At 39.0% G+C, this 20194-nt stretch overlaps 1 protein-coding gene and 1 long non-coding RNA gene across 2 annotated transcripts; one reads left to right on the top strand and one right to left on the bottom strand.

Moving 5' to 3' along the window:
• Positions 1-6105: 6105 nt before the first annotated feature.
• LOC146464490 (uncharacterized) lies at positions 6106-8549 on the bottom strand. The gene is made up of 3 exons (XR_014868480.1): positions 8395-8549; positions 8174-8255; positions 6106-6486 (listed from the first exon to the last, which is right to left on the bottom strand). It is a non-coding gene; the product is annotated as an uncharacterized LOC146464490 (long non-coding RNA).
• An 8486-nt stretch (positions 8550-17035) lies between these two features.
• LOC146464489 (mitochondrial import inner membrane translocase subunit Tim10-like) lies at positions 17036-19516 on the top strand. The gene is made up of 2 exons (XM_085129765.1): positions 17036-17238; positions 18478-19516. The coding sequence occupies exons 1-2, from the start codon at positions 17171-17173 to the stop codon at positions 18683-18685; spliced, it is 276 nt and encodes a 91-aa protein (XP_084985891.1). The 5' UTR covers positions 17036-17170; the 3' UTR covers positions 18686-19516.
• The last annotated feature ends 678 nt before the right edge of the window (positions 19517-20194 follow it).

The following is a 20194-nucleotide window of genomic DNA, read 5'->3' as shown; positions in this document are numbered from 1 at the left end:
ATTGGCTGCCCCGTAACGGCTTGTTTTACCGCAGAAATCCTGTGGTTTAAAATTTCAGTTCCCCAGAGTCTCTCCTGCCGACCAACCGTTGGATAAAGAACCTGAGGACTCTGGGTACGAGATTGCTCTAACGCCTCTAAGGCCAGGGAACTGAATGCTAAATCGCGCGCATGCGCAGTCGTTTTATTGCTGCGAATGCAAATTCACCTCTCATTCTCGACTCCATAGTCCTTTCCTTTTGCGCATGACTAAACGGTCAAGCCGATAGGCTCTGGGGTCGAGAATGAATCACTTCTCTAAGTTATTTAAACTTATTAGTAACATTCAACCAATGGAACGTCAAGAACGTACTGATATCATTGGAAACGTAGTGGCATTCGAATGAAATTTCAACTGACTTATTCTGTTGCAGGTTACGCGCTGTTTGTTATGTCTGCAAGTTTCCTTCTACCACTGTTCATAATCGCAGGTTATGGGAGCATGTTCAGCGTTGCTAGGCGACACGCCCGTGATCAAGTTCATCTTTCCATCACGGAAAGCCAACACTGCCACAAGACACTCAAAAGTGATCTCAAAGCGGCCAAAACGATCGCGTTTGTCATCGGAACGTTTTTATTCTGCTGGGCTCCATTTATATTTGTTAGTGTTTGCTTCAGGTTTTGTGAGTCTATTGACCCGAACGGTGCTAGCGTACCAAAATGGCTGTCTTATCTTAATGCTGTGTTGAATCCTGTTGTTTATACATGCGTGGACAAACAGTTGAGAAGACTCGTGTGGAAAAGACTCTGTTCATGCCTGAGAGGAAGGTTGCGTAGTCTTTCCAATGAAGAACGGTTTACTCATAAAACTTACACAGAATACTCTTCTCCAATGACCCTAGTTTGAATATAGCAGGTTAGGAACTTTGACCTTACACGTTATTGTAATGGTATCATTAGGGAAGTCTTTAATTAAGGAACTCGATAGTACGTACGTATCTGTAGTCGGATAACAGATAGTATCATAAAGAAATATAAGTAGCTTTCATATAATATATCCAACACGAGAAAGAATGTCCTACCTGATTGGGAATTCCCAACCCCGAGAAGTGGGTTTGAAAAGAACGAGGCTCAACCACTGCAACGAACTGAGTAAATATCAAACTTGTTACGGGTACATTGCACGTTTAGTTAAAGGGTGATAGCGATAACTCTAATCAAGAGAGGATGCTTCATTCTCTCTTGCTCTAATATAGCAACGAATTGTTCCTGATCCTTCTGATGTGAAGTGCAATCCCTTCTTTCATACGAAACTTGATGTAAATGAGATATTTCATAGCAATTAGTACAGAAATAAACTAAACAACTATATATCTTTACAAAATTCGCACAATCAAGCGAATAAATGTTCCGCGTAAGCTTTGTTTTGATGAAAATGGAATCACACTTCAAAGTTTACATTTCGCTTTGAACGAAAGTTGCTACTCACACATCTTACTCTCTACCTTTATATCTTATTATTCTAAGTATTTGTGTTTGTTCTCTGTCAAGATTGTCACAAATCAATGCTAAAAATAGAGAAGGTGTGCAAGAAGAACTTCTCAGAGTTTAAGCCAACGATACAGCGTTGCGAGGCGTTCCGGTTTGACTATTTTAGCTAAGGATCAGATTTTCTTAAATGAAGTAAAATGGGATGAGATTAGGAACTAAAACTCCAAGAGAAATAATGAACATGGACCATAAAACATAGCTCAACAGACTGCTCTGCAGTTAGCAATATTATTAAGCTTAAGTTAAGCGACGTGTCAACACTGCAAGAAAACTGAAAAACAGCAAACCAGCAAAATCTGGCAACAAAATCACATGGAGAACAACCAATCGTTTCATTCCATTGCTGAGTTTTTCGTTCGTTTTAAAACGTTAAGTGAGCGAGAAGTTTCACTTCAAGAGGAAAAATCCAACGTTTCGTCCTGCTGGATCGGAGTTAGTTCCACTAAGCGGGGAGGAGCGTTGCGTGATAACCCTAATAACGGCTGCGAAGGAGACTAGATCGGAGTAAAATGATTTCACTTCAAGATTTCCCACGCATTCCGGATGAGGTGTTGTTACCGTGAGCCCGCTTCCGGACCCAGTCAGATTGTAGGATTTTCAAGATACCGTTTGTTCACGAAAAGAGAAAAAAAACAAATGAAAAAGTACTACCTCCGCTTCCACAAGGTGCACCGAGACGATTGAAACAGCCAAATTCTTTGTCTTTTCGGCTGGTATTCGTCAGTCGTTGTCTTCTACGTGGAACTTTGCTTATTCATCGCCTGCGATTTCATTTTCTTTCTCTCCCTCTCTTTTTTCCACGTTTGTCAGCATATTCAACGAATACATAAATTTATAGCTTTCTTCAAAATTTCCGTTTGCTTTTCTTAAAAGCAGTTGGGTCAGTTGGCCATGCAACTTCCCGCCAAAAAAACAAAAGGCAGTCTATGACTGCATGTGGCTACTGCTTTATTTTTGTAGAATATTGCAGTATAAAAACAACGTTGTATAAAATTCAGAGGGGATTAATGAAAAGCTCTAGTCAGTGCTAAAATTGTGCAGCGTAATTTGATCGTGTTGTCATATGGGCGAATTTGGTATGCACTGGAGGATTTCGGTTTGTTTACACTTTAATACACAAGGGACAGTAATAGATATGGTTTGGCTCTTCCATGTTTTACATAAGATCGCATGTTGAAGAAATTCCGTGAATCAAGACACACAGATAAACAGACAATAAGCTTTCTCTATTGAAAAATTTATTCAGACAGACCTGTGTACACGCCTGAAAAGCAAATCCGTTCAATTTTCGCCTCGCCGGAGAGAAGCTGTACGTGAAGGCGACCGATCCAAGCGAACTGAGAGTCACCAAAGCACAATTTCTCGTTTTTCAAAAATTTTGCCAAAGCTATTTGAAATATGACAAATCGACCAATTTACCATAAAGCACGGTAAAATTCGCATTCAAACCTGTAGTATTTTGTAAAGTGGATTCCCAGGAACACACAAAAGTTTCCGAGAACGTCTACAGCTCATGTGATGATTTGCAGATCTTGTTTCCGATCGCACATGTTTCGCCTTGACACAATCTCGAACAGGCATTTCTCCGCTCTTTTTAGGCAGCCGAGTGTTCCTTAAAAGTTGTTCTTTTGATTTACAGTATTGAAAACCTGTGTTTTCGTTCTAAGAACCACAAACTGCCACCATCAAAATTCACGCATGAGAGACGCGGCAGCCATTTTGAATTGAAATACAAGGATCTACGAATAAAGCCGACTGAGATCTCGTCAACCTGTCGTGGTGAACTCCACCAAACTTTGGGTAATTCTGCAATTCCGAAAGCTTCCGATTTACGGACTTACATACAACACGGTAGCATAGTGGCTACGCCTTCCCAAAAGGCAGTAGCCACAAAAACGAGGGTTGCAGAAATTGAGTGTCTCATTTCACATTGGCTTACATGGAGAGGCGGACGTATGTACGGACGGTCGGATGGAAGTGACGTTATAACCAAAACCAAAATTTCTCGCACTCATGACTTCCCAAATTATCTTACGCGCTTACCCCAATAAGTCTCTAAGGGATGACAGAAAATAAATGCATAGCCCGAGGATTGGTTTGTACAAGGCTATGTCTTGTTCAGGTGTAAGCTTGGTACTCCAAATGCTTGTGTGTTGCTTAGAGTTGAACAAGAAATGTAACAACAATATATTTTACATTTACCTGGAAGACCTAAGGTTTGTACCTGCAGTTGTACATGTTACAAAATTATCAAATTCTCATCGGATTATTTTTGTTCATCCAACATAGAACATTGCTTATTTATCGCGTATGATTTAACTTGTCTCCTTTTAACAATGGAATTGAAATTGTTAAAAAGTCCAAAAATACCAGTGTCATGCAAAGTTTAACCTGAGTATCAGGCCTTCCCAAGGAGAGGGGGGAGGGGGAGGGGGAGGGGGAGAAGAGGAAGGCCTGACACAGAACCTTTCTGAAGTCTGTGTCGAACGTCCGAATTTCGGACGTTGGCGCTGATTGGACGAAGCACAAAGGTTTACGTCACACCACCGCAAACCAAAATTATCAAGAGTGCGAGGATTATTTTGCTGGGAACCATGTTGAATTTCGAAAGACTGTGATATCAAAAAACGTTATTAGCTCAGTCGAGTTGACTTGTACAGAGTCAAATCCAAATCCACGGAAGCACTTAAAGAAGCTCCAAAGTTCTTCCCTGGTATTGAACTGAAAACAGAAGAAGAATCGTGTCTTAGTTTTTTTAAAAAAAGGTGTTGACGAGTCAACACGACTCCTGTACAGTTCGTACGTGGTATTTAGCTCTAACCAGAATGTCTTCGAGAGATTTCTACACGCATATTTACCGCTTCCATTTCGGTCTTTTCACCAATTTAGCTTCTTGTATGTTTGCAGCGGCTTAACATGATGATTTGGAGTATTTGTATGATAGACTAAACAATGCAATTGTCGCATGTTTTGTCACAGGCAGCCCAAGCTCGCGTCACTAGAGAGCGTGTAATAATTAATTTCTAGATGTCTTATGAGGGGAATGACAGTGATTTCAAAGAATGCCCAAAACGGCAAAATAAACCCCAAAAGGCACAAGAATACACCAGAGGTGAGTCAGTTTTATTCATTTTATTGAATGAAAGTTAAATTTAGCGTTTTTTTAAGCGTCAGAATCGTCGGTATTTTATTCCCCATACAAAGTCTTATAATGCGTTCAAATTCTCAACGGCTGCCCGTAACCCAATACTGTTTGCACTTAAAGGTCATCGTCTCACTAGTTATTAATTATCACACGCTCCCAGCTCTAGTGACGCCGCGAACTTGGCAGTTTTATTCGTTTTATTGAATGAAAGTTAAATTTAGCGTTTTTTAAACTTCAGAATCGACAGTACTTTATTTCCCATGCAAAGTCTCATAATGCGTTTAAATTCTCAATGGCTGCTTGCACTCAAGGGTCATCATGCCCACTAGAAATTAATTATTACACGCTCTCTAGTGACGCGAGCTTGGGCTGCCTGTGTCGTTTGAGGCCTTTTTGAAGCGTTTTCAGCGAGTTAGCGCTGGTGGTGGTGATCCACTACCTCGCTGAAAACGCTTCAAAAAGGCCTCAAATGCAGGGAAAGAACAAAGAGTACAACACGGATACAAGGTAAGGCAGTTTTATTCACAGAACATTAAATTTTAGGTATTTAAATCAAACCCGTAAAATTCCCATACAAACCTTTGTAAATCGAATCTTTGTAACGCAACGCCGCTCGAAGGCAAGAGTCACGTTCGCGTACGTGTCATTTATTCCTCTTATTTCGCGCTTGGGCCGCCTGTGCTTCAGTTAGGATTTGAACAGTGTAATAATCTTTATCCGGCCGCCTACTTGCTTTCGTGGCAAGATGTTGTGTGTCTTATCACGGGTGTTTGTCTTTTGATTAGTTACGGCTGCGTTTTTGTCATCGCTTCTTGCCTTTCTGAACTGTGAGATTTGTATTTTCCTCCTGTAATGAAGCTGTATCTAGTCGCGAATTCTGCTCAGTGTTGCTCAGCTCAACAGAAAATATTCTGTTTGTTTTCACAATGGAGCTATGTGTAAATATCTCTCACAGCGCTCATCGCTGACATGACAGTTGCATGGCCGGAAGTTATTTTGATTGGCTACTATTTGCGGTGAGGCGTCGTGCTAATCGAGGGGGCGGAATACTCGTCTCAATGCTTTCGTGTCAGGCTTTTCTTCCCTTTTCCCCTTCCTTTCTTCCCCCCTTTTCTGCAATAAGGATCACCTCACTGCCGCACGGTTGATCGATGATCAAAGGCAAAATCCTCCGAAGGAAATTAATTTATAGTCAGTAAGGGAGGGGAGGGGGTTGTAAGCAACTGATTGGTTATTTCCTTAGGATAACCATTCTATTCCCTTTTGCATGGCGATTCACTAGCGATTTCTGAGGAAGAAATATAACATATAACAGTCAATTCAGTTGGGAACAGAAATCAACAGAACTAAGCAAATTAGCGAAAATGTGATTCAGTCAGAATTTGAACTTGCATGGATGGGGTATGCCAAAAACAAAACAACAACAACAACTAAAACACAGTTTTTTTTAATTGGTTACTGATCAGTGGATAAATTTGATATGTTGTAAACTTTTAGCGATGATTTCCCGGCTACCGAGACAATGACAAACAGGTTTCGCTATAAATTCTTAAACACTTGTTATACACTCATTAACATTAAGGCTACGATAAATTCCTTGAAATTCGGTATGTTAAAACTGAAAATCAATTCTTCGAAGACAAAGATAATTTTCGGCCATTCAAACTGACAACTCATCGGGCTGACTATTTTCAGTCACGGTATAGGCTGAGAGACATCCTGGTACTGTGTTGCTCGGCACTTCTATCTTTTCCGCCATCGAAAAGGCAACAGGCAATTCATCTAGCGATTTGGTTGATACTGACTTTTGACCTGACGAGACAAACACGATGCAGATTGAGTATTATTGCCTTAAAGGGGTCTTTGATTGGATGATAAACGCCTGCACTTTTCATAGAAAAAGGTCGCCTTAAGAAGTATTAAGTTCTATGATTATTGAGGTTTGGTGCCTGTCAAGTTTAGAGAGACATAGGAATGTTAAAAGATCATACGTTCGGCGTCGATGCCCACGATGAATAGACAGGTCAGTCATCATGTGATAGCAGACACAACATATTTTACGCAAGATGCTCTGAGGGCAGACCGCGTCAAGTTCTTGGTCGGATATCTTTGTTTGTTTGTTACTTCTTCATCGTGGTCACAAATTGTAATTAATAAATTCATTAAACCTGAATCAAAATCTGTTCTCTTCTGGAAGTGAGGGATATTTTTGTCCTCTATTGTTGTTATTGTGTTCAACAAAACGGTCCAATAAGAATCCATTATCTGCGCGTATGTCAGGAGATTGCTGGGGAAAAATCAGACACTTTGCATCAATCAAAACCGCGGTTGTGATACGGTAATTATCGGGAATTTCCCTGAAGAAGTCGACGAAACGCGTCGTAAATAAACGAAAAGTATACAACTACAAGAAGTCTTCCGTTGTGCTGCTCACTAGTCTTTGTTAAAAAACATAACAAAATAAAAATTAAATCATTTTAGGTCATTTTTGGTCATTTTAGATCATTTTAGGTCATCCCTTGTTTTAGTAACTACGAAGTTTAACAAATAAAAGCGCTTGTAGCCGATCCAGTCAACTCTCTCTAAGGCGGACACCCTCGGCACCAGATTTACTGTCCGCCTTAGAGAGGTGTCCGCCTTAGAGAGAGTTCATGTAAACTAATACCCGAACATCAAAACTGAAACCAGTGCTTTATTACTTTAATTACAGTGTACAATGTAGTCATGACGGGCTGGCTGTGCCTCATTTATATATTCCTAACGGAAGCCTGCACAGTTCATACACACTTTGAACATTTGTGAATCAACCTTAACAAAACTCGTTTGTGTCGCTTGTTATTTGACAGTACGTGGAGTCGGGGTTCATAACCCCCATTCACTACGAAAAAGACTTTGAAATGCTGCACTGTTGTTGCGTTGAAAGTCTTGCATCTTGTAGGCGCTGGATAGCAAAGTGCATAGGTAAAGAAAACGAGAAGATTATAACTACGGTTGATCTAAATGAAGACGCGAAAAAAAAAAAAAAAGCCAAGGAAGAATACAAGTGACTCAACTGATTCCAGTAAACGGCAGCGCAAATGAGTTGTTCAGGTTGTTGTATAAATGATGGGAAAAGTGACTTTAATGTTGTATTAAGACATATTGTAAGGTCTGGTATATTTTATTAAAACCACTAATATCAGATTGCGCTAATTTTTCGAAATTTTGGACCTGTTATAAAATTTCAAAAACCTCCGGTGTCCGCTTTATTAGGTTTTTTGAACCAACATGTTGGAAAAAAGTGTCTGCTGTCCGCCTTAGAGAGATGTCCACCTTAGAGAGAGTTCAGTTACAGAGAAACAAGTGAAATTCGGCAGGGACTAAATTTACTGTCCGCCTTAAAGAGGTGTCCGCCTTAGAGAGGTGTCCGCTTAGAGAGAGTTGACTGTAACAGTTTAAAATATTTTGTAATGATCAAGAAGGCTTACAGGCAAAGAGTGATACTGTCAATTTTGCTCACCTTTGTCATCAGTAGTCTTCACAGTCAAAGTCTTCGGATGTTCTTCCACCGTTTGGAGTGAGTTATCTTCATTGGTCACAAACTGTGCAAACGAAAAGTAGATCGCTTTGAAGCTGAATGAATCCAACGTCAAGAGAAACAAATTATGAAAGTAACAACTTAAATAAAAAGAAAAAAAAGACTTTTTTTAAAAGACGTTTAGATTAACAATGCACATGTACCTCGACTGTTGCAGACATCCTTCCACAAAGTTGCAGTGAAAACGTCTGTCGTTGCTGTTTGCGAATAATTTTTTTGAAGTAGGTACAGCTTACGTTTTTATAGCCAAAACAGTACTGAAACCTTTGGTCCTAGCATAAATCTCGGATATAAGGTTATCTTTCGGCTCGTGATAATCATCCACCGCGTTTGGAAGGTTCTGCTTGAGCACATCAATTTCAAAGTTATGACACTGGTCAAAGTTTTCGACTACTCGTCTTACATTGATAACAAAAAACAACATTTTATTGAAAATTAGAAATATAACTAATTATATTACTTTTCCCTCGCAAATAGCTTATGAACTAATCGAGGCGGGGAGATCTGAGGACATATTACAAGTACAAAGTTTATCTGTATATAGATGGACTAAATAACAGTGAAGACACTATTATACAGCGAATAGGATAAACTAACTTAAAACACATAACAAGTGAGCGAAACAAATAATAAAAGCAAAAGGAACAATTAAACATCAGAATTTTACGAAAGATGGAAAATGTTCCGCGGAGCACTCAAACACACGTCCGTCCATCTTGGCCACACCACGTGCCAAAGAGATTTCAAGTTGACTGCCAACTAGATCGGCACCGGCGTAAAAAACCCAAATGACGTATTGCGCATGTCGGGCGTGAAATATCGAGACGTTTTGCTCCGGGGCCCGACGTGAGAAAGCTTCGTTTGGCGTTGCTCGAAAACGTGACTAGCATTTCAAATATTTTACCTCTAGTTTTTCCCTGAAAGTGATATTTTTAATATGGCTTGGTACTTAAGGATACCGTAGGAAAAGTACTCGATGAGTTGCTGCCTTATTTTTTCCCAAACTATGGATAACTTCATCAGAAAGCTAGAAAGCTAGTGCTGATGCCTGCAAAATTAGAAATGATTTGCGAGTCTGACAATATCTATCGATGTTTCTCTCTAACATCAGTGTAACATTACTTTTTCTTATTTAGAACGGGACATACTAGAGCTTTTAATTTAAGCTGGAGAAAAATAACCAGTCTTTGTTGTTAAAAAATAGCATCCAAACCACAAACCACTGTGTCATATCGTAGTTTTCAGTTCAAATTTTTAGATGTAAAGATAACGAGATTCTCACGAGTGCACGCACTGCTAAAGCGTTTCTTGAAACCCCAGCCTTCAATGCAGTGAAACAAGGTCACGCCCAGGCCTCGCTTCCAATCCAAGGCCAAGTCACTAAGCACACATCTGTAAAATGGCCTATTTCGAAAGGAGCAAGGGTCGTTACTTTGTGAATTTTACAATGAAAGTAATAAAGTGGAACCACGCTCTACGGATACGCGCTTAATACGGACAGTTTCGTTTTTCTAGAGAAATTAACCTGTTTAATACAGACACCGGTTAATACGGACAACGGACACTTTTCCGTGTCCCGAGTGACAAACCCTCATACATCGTCAGACGCGCTTTACGGACACTGGTTATATGCGTACTGTCTATTTTCATTGTCACAAGTATGTGCTACAAGACACCTATTATTTGGGTTAATTAGACAATGTAGATTGAACTTTTACCTGAATTATTTTATCCGTCTTTATAGCGTTTATTTTAAAACATTTGGTCGTATTAAAAAAGTTCTTAACTGACTCTCAGCGTTGCTAATATTTTTACATTTTAGTTAATCTAAGCCTCAACGTTCTTACAAAAAGGTTGTTATATATAAAAAAAGAGTGTAACAAAACGTTTTCCTTTTTTGACTTTAAGAATAAAAATTTTAGTATGCATATGATCAATTTCAGTTATAATAAGCTTAAATAAACGATGCACACATGGAGATTAACGTCTTGTACTTCGGACTGATTAATTGTACATGAAAAAAAAAATTATTACCCATACCCCGCTTTAACGATAATTATGATTTTTTTTTTTCAAATATGTTTGTGATCGGGGATTTGTTTATAATGATACGCCCAGATAAATTAATGTATTTCTACCAGGCTCTTGGTACATGTTTATATCTGGGCTCCACTGTACTCCATCAAACTACACTACAAGGATTCTCGTGGTCGCCATGCGGGACTGACGTGTGACCTGAAAGGTGTCTAACAAAAATGTTCACCTTGTGTTTGATTGGCCCCGTGGGGAGGGGGTGGAGTGGCGGTACTCAACAAGGTTTTATGGGCGGGGGGAAGGTGGGGGGGGGGGGGGGTCTGTCTCTTTCACAGTAGAAACAATACCTCTCTTTTAGTAAATATATAATTGATAGTTATACGCAATAAAGCTGTATAAAAATAATAATAGCAAGACTGCTGCCGTCCAAATTGGTTTAAGATTGATCAAATAGACAATCAAGAATAAATGCAGTCTGAACGATATTATAGAAAGTACGAGAACAAAAATGATAATAGCTGTGTAAGAGGATGGTTGTGCTTGAAGAACCTTTTAATCAAGTGGACGGGGTTGAGTCTAACTGGAACCCTTTTATTCACAAATAAGATCCAATTTCTCAACTTAAACAAAGTTTAAGAATACTACAGTCGAACCTCCCTTTGCGACCACCTCTCGTAAGCGGCCACCTCTCATTAGCGACCACTTTTCCAAAATACCAAAAGTTTTCAAGTCAAATCACTAAAGATTGAATCTCTGGTAGGCGACCACCTCTTGTAAGCGACCACCTCTCGTAAGCGACCACTTTTAGAGATGATTGTTTAGAATTTTCAATTGTTTTTATTCTCCCGTAGGCGACCACTTGACACATAATCTGCTGTATCTCTCATGGGCGGAAATTGCAACATGTGGATTGGCCCACATCATTACAGCGGACGCCGTATTAAAATCTCACAGCCGGAGCTACCGTAACGGTCTCCCGAAATAGCTTACCATTGAAACAAATGATAACATACACATGCACCATAGTGTACACTTTAATCAGGTTGAATCCCTTATAGGAAAGAAACTCTCTTATCTTGTAAATAGCATGCATGTACATGTATGACCGGTGATGACTTTCTCAACCTTGTATTACTCAACAGAAAAATTGTGGTGATAAAGAACGGCAACTGGATTATGTAACAAACAAACAAACGCGAAAGTTGCAGATGTTTTACGCTTGAAATGTAACATTGCCAAAATGTTTTTTACTGTTTGCTCCTAAATCAGACAGTCTAAAGAAAAGTTAGGTTTCGATAAGCACTGGCCAAAGGGTTAGGTCTCTGCAATTACCATATGCAAATTACCCGAAATTTAGACCCCCTGTGGTCTGACCTCTGGTAAGCGACCACCTCCCGTAAGCGACCACATATCCTTGACATTATGGGTGGTCGCTTACGGGAGGTTCGACTGTAGAAATATTATAAACTGAAACTACAGATACTAGAATACATTACGCTAATTACTCTACTATAATAAATCACGAACTGCATTAGAACTAAAATGCCTGCTTTACATGACTGCCGTGTGTATAAATTTCTACATTTCACTTGATGAGAAGAACGCTCCAAGCCAGCCCGGAAAGCGGTTAGAGAGTTAGCCTGCCCAGCTTGATTGTTAAGCTATTCCAAAGAACAGCTCTTGAGTAGCTGAAGCTATTTTTTACATACTTTGTGTGTTGCATTTGAATAGCAAGTTTGCCATCTGTTTTGGACTTGTATGAGGTTCACCTCATGAGTCTGTGGCTCGGGGGACTGGGAGCCACCCCCTGTGTATTTGACATTAAATAAATACCGTGACTTACTTACTTACCGTACCACAGAGCATAACGGAAATCTGAGGATTTTAATTCTTGTACTCAACTTTTCTTTGAAAGTTCTACATTATCTTTTGCGTCTAATTTTGATAACAGCTGAGACATGACGTCCATGACGAAGGGCGCTTCTGAGGAATAAGTGACCGCGCAACCGTTTTGCTCCATATTGCTCACAAATCCAAGAATTGTGGCAGCGTACTGAGAAAGTGATCATGGTTGAATCGCTCTTTACTGGTTTGAGATTTGTAATTTCTTTCAACAGCTCATCCATTAATTTTCTTTGATCTCCGAATTCGGTGTCAAGAATTTTCCATGCCTGTTCGATAGTTGTGCTGGGTCTGACTTGATCTGTCCAAAACGAATTTTTTGGTAGCGCATTTCGGAGTCTTTGCAGTTGTTCGTGTTTGTCCTGTTTGTACTTTTTTATCCAATAGTTAAACTCATTCTTCCAGGTTGTGTAGGACTTTCTACTACCATCCCATTTCGGTACGGATAATTTCTCGAGACCGTGATTTGCATTCTTTTGAGATCCCAAGACATCGGCCATCGTTGTGACTGCAGTTGTCATAGCCTCTAGCTTTTCGTGATCAGAGAACGGTTCAGTCTTATCGGCGTTACATTCTTTTGATAAACTACGAATTTTTCGGTTCACTCTAAATAATCAGACTTGACTTTGTCTCCAATTTGTTTGTTTGCACTCATTTCGTCACCTGACGACAGTCCGGCTTCAATTGTCCGCTCTTGTCACTTGCTGCTTTTTAACACTTCTGAATTTAGCCTCGATTTCTGCACGCACGTTCTCCAGCGCAATTAATTCGGATTCGCCTTGGAATGATACGTCAAATTCTTCGAATAGCTCATCTAATGCAGCTATTGTAGTGTCTCTCGTTGCAATAAGCGTTGCAATAGTCTCAACTTTAGGAGGCATTTTTAACTGCGTACTTGTTAAAATGTATAATTATGTAAATTAAAGTTACTAGTGGAAAAACTTCGTTCTTTGATTTCTCACTTCCCATGTTCAGTGTTCCGCGGGTTTCTTATCAAACAATTACAATGTCAGTTAATCTTGCTTGAATGTTCTAATATTTCTTAGATTACAGAAACAAAGTCCAAGGTAAAATACTCTTGTCCTCAGAGAGTCACTGTTCCTTTGCGATAACTGAATTCTTTAACTTCAAATCTTGAACTTGAACTTGAACTTGAATTGAACTTGAACTTGAACTTGAATGTAACTGAACGGCTGTATTAGCGCAGTATAAGGAATTATTTTACCTTAAGGCTGGTAGAATTACCAGTTTGGTAGTCGACTGCAATCAGCTTTTTCGGCTTCTGTATTTTCTTTAAGCTTCTTTCTGAGACGAGAAGACTCCTACACGCCGACGAATCCACAGCGTTGCCAAATTACTGAAACTGAAGTCCACGGCTCACGAACCGCCAAGCCAAGTTGCTGGAAGAATTTAACTGTTTTGGACTTGTATGAGGCTCACCACAGAGCACTCAACCCAACGGAAATCCCGTTTAAGAGTGTTAATTAATCTCTAGAGACAAAAAAGATATTTAAAGGGCGAAACCCACGCAGTTTACGAAAAAAAACATGCAGACTGCTAAACCAAGCAAGAAGTAAAGAAGAAGTTCATAAACTCAGTCTGCGGAAAGGATACAGAATTGTAAGTAAGATTTCCATCGAGGACTTGTTACTTCAGTAACGGACGTTCGCACTAATTATTGCATTTCCTTTTTCTCAGTTTGACCATTGTAGAACTTTCAAAAAAAAGTTGAGTACAAGAATTAAAATCCTCAGATTTCCTCGCTGAATGTGACGCTCGTATATTGGTTCGTATTTAACGAAAATGAAGCCCTGGAACATGTTTCCAATATTTCTTTATTTAGAAACACTTCAAAGCTACTGTTATGTTAGCTCAGTTGGGACAGCATCGGACTACTGTGCGGGAGGTGTCGAGTTCAAACCCCGGCCGGACCAACACACAGAAGTCTGGTTCCCACTTGTGAGATAAGCACAAGTATAAGCACAAGCCACAAGCATAAGAAAAATCGTGTGGGAACGCGGCATGAAAAAAGCGTGAGTTAAGCCTAAGCATGCTGTCCCAACTGAGCAAGCCGGCACGCAAAAGATAAATTAGCTTGTTTATTTAACTTGTTGACTTAAAATCTTCTTGTTTTTTAAAGTGAGTCTTGTTACCATCCTTGCTCCAAAGTTATTAATTGAAATGACCATGGATCCTGCAGATATACATTTAGTTTCTCGTTTTCTTTTAAATTCCATTCGTATGTGTTGCTACCGTGTAGCATGCGAAATCAGTGGTTAAATCAGACTGAAGCTTGAATTTGAAAGCTTCATTCAGGGCTAGCAGTTCACGACTTAGTGTCGTCAGGAGCCATGAAAACAGTGAAAGCTGACAGAGCTCAATATGGAGGATGCTAAAAACTGCGTAACAACTTTGCAGCATCATAACTTTCCACAACTGTTTAGACTTTCTCCAACAACAAACTGAACTTTAGACATTTTTCGGGTACTATTTGAACCATATCATACTGGCAAAAGTGACACGGAAAGGAGCTGAGAAAAAATTCACTAAAGTTAAGTACTTACGTGTCTGTGTACATATTCGTAAAGTGTAAGCTTTTTTCATTCATTCAACTATAGCAACGCACGCAGCGCCACCGTTTTGGCGCCTTTTTGACTTTGCTGCGAGAGTCAGGTGATCAATATGCCGCTTATTTCAACTTTTCCTGTCTTCTTTCAATTGTTACCTTTTCGTTGTGAGAGTCTAATTCCTTAAATGTGGGCACCGAGCATATATTCCCTGGCAGGATTTTAAAATTTGGACGCCATTTTGAAAGGTTAGAAAAAAATTTCAATTTCTCCACGCGTGATCCTGGCTATTTACATGCGCGCACGCGCGCATGGCGCAATTTTTTCTAAAAATAAATTTTTTTTGGTACAACCGGCATGGGGACAAGCCCACAAGTCAAAATGGCATCTCGTTACGGTCTCCATCCCTAATTATGCATCCTGGTGTCGTCTATATCCAACTCTACCCACTGGTCAGGAGAGACCATGTTTTACTATAAAAACAGAGGGAAACTGACTATCCCCGTATCTTCCAGAAGTGAACACTGTCACTATGTACTTTTGTGAATTGGTTGATGTCAGATTGTGTCCATGCGTAATCACGGACAGGGATCTAGAAATAAAGAAGGGCCAAGCAGGACTGTCCTAGACTGCTATAGATACTTGATTAATAGGGGGTTTCTGAATTTTTCTCATTTTAGTGTATGATTGGTCACATGAATGATTTTTATTCTTTTTTTAAATTTATAATTATTATTATTTTTTAAAATATTGTACTTGAAAATGGCTCTGTTGTGCTTCGAGATACTCTTTTTTTTAATCACAATTGAATAGTAAATAGGTTTTTTTACTATTCTTTTTTCTACTTTTAACTTGTAAATATCAAAGTTCCTTGGAATATTTTAATAAAGAGATCTGTTTTAAATTATTATCATTATTATCAATTATTGTTATTATTATTATTATTATTATTATTATTATTATTATTACTATAATTATTATTATTATTATTATTATTATTATTATTATTATTATTATTATTATGCTATGTCAGGAACTCCATTTAGAAGCCAGTATACATTTAGTAAACTAGTATACGTAACTTCAGTGCCTGGTGTACTTTACCTACTTGGCCTACTTGCTTAGCCTAGCTGCTTCAGTAATTAAAGTAAACAAAGCAAGTGAAGTAAACAAAACTAATCAAGGGTAAGTTATAATATTATGAAAAAGAACGACTTAAAGTGCCCATAACGAATTCTTTTAATTCTCTCTTCTGAATATACAAATCAAGCAATGACGTTCCCATAAGAATTTTTTTGATTCCGACGAAACGTGATTATTTTTTATGATTTTTTAAAGTCTTCGAAAATCCTATTTTTTCGCGGTCGAACTGTTCCGCTGATAAGAAGGCCGGCGGGTTCATCAAAAGCCCATGTGATTTGTCTGTGACGTAGACTCGGGAACCTTTGTTGCGAATGCGTCTCACTGAATCTCAACATTTAGAGCGAAACGAGCGAAACAAAGACAGAAATTTAGCTTACTTCAGTGGTTTACGTAAAACGGCTACTTTGCGCTCTATCCATGCCGCTAACTAGAAAGGCCGATGAACATCATATGACGTAGATTTCAGGAACCAGCGCTGGAGTGTTGCAAACGAAGTGAAAGGAAAATAGTGAGCGTTGGTATCTTGCTGTCCGTCTTCGTGTTATATCGGTATTGTCATCGGTTGAAGAGAGCTTGTCTGACACAGAAAGTGAGCAATTGAACAGCTAAATATAAGACGAAATTGAAGTCACGTGTTCCTTAATCTAGGTCACAGCTCTGAGAAGAACCAAGAGAAGACTAATGTCACATCCACACCAAGGCTTAAACACGTTTACTAACCTGTGTTAAACACAGTTTAAAACTGTTTCCTTCATAAAAGCTGTTTTCCAATTTTTGTCGGCTACAGATTTAGTGCAAATGAAAGCATAAGTTAAAGTTTACTTGAATCCTATGTCAAAGCCAATAGTTCAGCTTTCTGTTACCAATTTTCATGTTTTGTTTCAGTTTGTGTGAATGGGGCTTAATTAAGTCAAGTTGTGCAAAATGGCAGCAAACTTTTCTTATTTCATTTTGAAATCGCGTTTTGGGCAAATCGCATTTTCTTTTTCGAGAAACCTCTTTGATAGATGTGTAGATTCAGATGAGAAAGTAAGAAAAATTACGTAATTATGGGCACTTGAAGAAAATAGTTCAGGACATTATAAGTGGTTTTACATCAAGTACTGACCCCTCGAGTCTTCACCGATGTTGTTCCCAGATCTCACGCGTTTGAGGTCAAAACCGGTTTTCAAAATGGCGGCCAAGTCATCTTGATGAAACACGTGTGACAAATGAGAGTAAAGCTAAAAGTTTGTGTCGGTAGAAACAGTGACAGATAACGGCCACTTCAAACATGGACCAAGTAAAGGCTCAGATGGTTGCAGAACTGGAAATTGAAATGATGACAGATTTATATAACCGGTGAGTGAGAGTTTGAGAAATGGTAGTGTCGGTAGTAAGATTTCCATACAGCCCCATACGTTAATTATACATGCATAACTGCCATACTGAACCTCCACAAACGCCAAAGCGTGAATAGAGTTTGAGTGGCAAAATGTATACATGATTGTGTGGGGCTGCGCGGAAATTCTTCCATAAGTCGCACTGTATCATGTAGTTTAGCCAGAAATGCAGGTACTCAAGAAAGCCTTAAGCTTAGATATTTGGGCAAACACCTGAAAACAAACAAGAAAAATTGGACGAAACGCATGTTCGTTGATGAAAATATTTTAGTAAATAGGTACTAAGATCTATCATAGTTAATAAAGGGCAATGGTTATGAAGCCCCACATTCTTCCTTCTTTTAGGTTTTTGTTGGCCTTTTTTGCCCTTGAAGGTGCATCAAGGTGACAACGCTCAATAGCACTCCAATTAAGTTGAAAAAACTGACCAATAGAAACATACCTTTAATTTATTCAGTCTGAATGTGCGACCAAAAAACAAAAGGTTGTGCACTGTCAGGGAGCTTTCAACCTTAATTGCAGCACCGTTGTTTTTGCTTTTGATTTTTGCCGACTTTCATAACCAGTCTCCTCTACTAACTATGGATCTATTGACAACCCTGCCACCACATCCTCCCCCCACCCCCTCTTCTATTTGTCACAAAAATTGCCAGTCTAAATACCCAGTGATAGAACATTTCCCTAACCCAATATAACATCAAGTGCAATGGACACATCTCACAAGCGTTTGACCATGACAATCACGGTGAAAATTACATATTTACTTTGTTCATTGTTCAACTCAGTAATTACCAGCAAATAATCATTGGAAGACACTTGATTTTTGTGAGAGCCTTTTTGCATGGAGCTGCCATTTCTTAACAGAAACTGAAGCAGTATGGTGAAGAAAGTGCTAGGGAGTGGGCATACTTTGATTTTGATGAAGGGAGGGCTGACAAGACAAAGTAAAGGCTCTTGGGATGGAAATAAAAGGGTACAGTGATCAGAACAGGTTAAATTCCATCTGTCCCCCTCCCCCAGTTCAGCACAGTTTAACTATTGCAACTGTCCCCAGACTTGTCAATGCATTTGCAAGTTATTGGAGGTGAAATTACTGTTGGGATAAGCTACCACAGAAAACTTTCAGAGGTTGCAGAAATGATAAAGAGAGAAGACTTACAAGGTCTTACAATCACTTGTGCAAAATGTTTGTTTTCAGATTAACAGTGGCATGCCAGAAGAAATGTATATCTCCTAAGTACAAAGAGGGTGATCTAACAAAAGGAGAGTCAGTATGTTTGGATCGGTGTGTTGCAAAGTATTTAGAGATTCATGACAGGATTGGTAAAAAACTGACAGCAATGTCTATGCAGGATGAAAAGCTAATGAGTCAGCTTCAAGGACAGGCACAAACTGGCGGCAAATAACATTTCAGGGCAGCTGGGATTCACACAAACAACCATCATCTAATTACAGCTCTATACTTTGATAAATTGTGACAACAGCTATGGTTACTGGCAATTCCTGTTGTTTGAAAAAATAAAATTATATACGTTATTATTGAATTAGGAATTAAGATTGGAACAAACAACTTTTGGGGTATTGTGTCAATATCACGGGGAAAACATGAGACGCCCATCTCATCTTTAGATTTTGTTTCAAAGTTACTGAATAGCAGAAGGTTGGGAAAAAATTTTTTTCCTAAGTTAAGTTGTAACAAGCTAAGGGAGTGGAACCGGACAGTAAGCATGTCTCGGCTGTTATCAAGAAATGAAAAGGATCAAGTGTTATTTTTTTATAACAGTCTATCAAAGTGTTGTCAGCTCTGATCACATAATGAGCTCCATCAATTTTTGAAGAAAACATCTCAAGCACTCACAATCTTTATAAATTGATCAAAGCAATTTGATCTTTTGATAAATACAAAACGTTAATGACATGGGAAGCCAGGTAGTTGTTTTTCAGCAGTTACTTCTACACGGCATTCCTTTTCACTTATAGATTATAATAATTATTATGTGGCAGGGCCTGGGAGCATGTTGTGACTTTGTTTATGTACAGTCAACTCTTGCCCTGTGGACACCTTGCTTATTTCAGACACCCTGATATAATATGGACAGCAGCTACATGTAACTCCTCAGCAAAACAACAGCATTCCCTATTTCTTATGGGTTCAGTGATTAATTTTGTGTTGCTTGAGAAAACTCATGAAAATATTTTGGTGTATTTTATTAAAGGAAGAATCCATTTTAAGCTAATGTTTCAGCTGTGTTTTTTGGGTTCAGTGTTGCTGACTTATCATGAGTCACTTCAAATTAATTTGGAGAGCGTGGTGCTAAGATTGCTTAAAAGTGCATAGTAATCATTGTAATCCCATGTATGTTCTTATAGTGAATGCAATCACAGATGTGACCTTTTTTCAATGGTGATTGTTAGTGGACAAATCTATCAAAACCAGCCCTGAGAAGTTGTGTGTTTGCATGTGGGTTGCTATGGGGATTTTTCATTTTGAAGGAATATTTTTTGAGGGGACCCCTGAATCTCACTTCTTTTTTCTCTGACCCCCAAAACCCGATACCCAAAACCTATAAGCTATGGGTAGATACTACATATCATGCCTCCACCCCCACGAAAAATCAATTCCACAGTAAATAGTTGTGCTACCTTGTTTCATGTTGTTTTCAATTAAATATGCACCAGATTGATATAAGTGGATGTTTTTTATGCCTTCCCCCACACCTTTTAAGTTTGGCTTTGAAAAATATTTTTATCCTCCCCCGCCAAAAAACAACAACAAAAACATGATTACGAGAAAAATAGGATTTGTATTTGTCTCACAATTTCCTAACTTCAGCCATCTATAGTCCAAATTTCCCACTAGAAGCAGGATTTTTAAAGTCCAAATGAGGCAACTGCTACAGGAAGGGAGAGTGGAG

This window comes from Pavona decussata, unplaced genomic scaffold, assembly GCF_977016875.1.
Source record: "Pavona decussata unplaced genomic scaffold, jaPavDecu1.1 SCAFFOLD_163, whole genome shotgun sequence".
NCBI classification, from domain to species: Eukaryota; Metazoa; Cnidaria; class Anthozoa; order Scleractinia; family Agariciidae; genus Pavona; species Pavona decussata.
The sequence above is the reverse complement of the archived record's forward strand: the minus strand, read 5'-3'. Positions and strand labels throughout refer to the sequence as shown.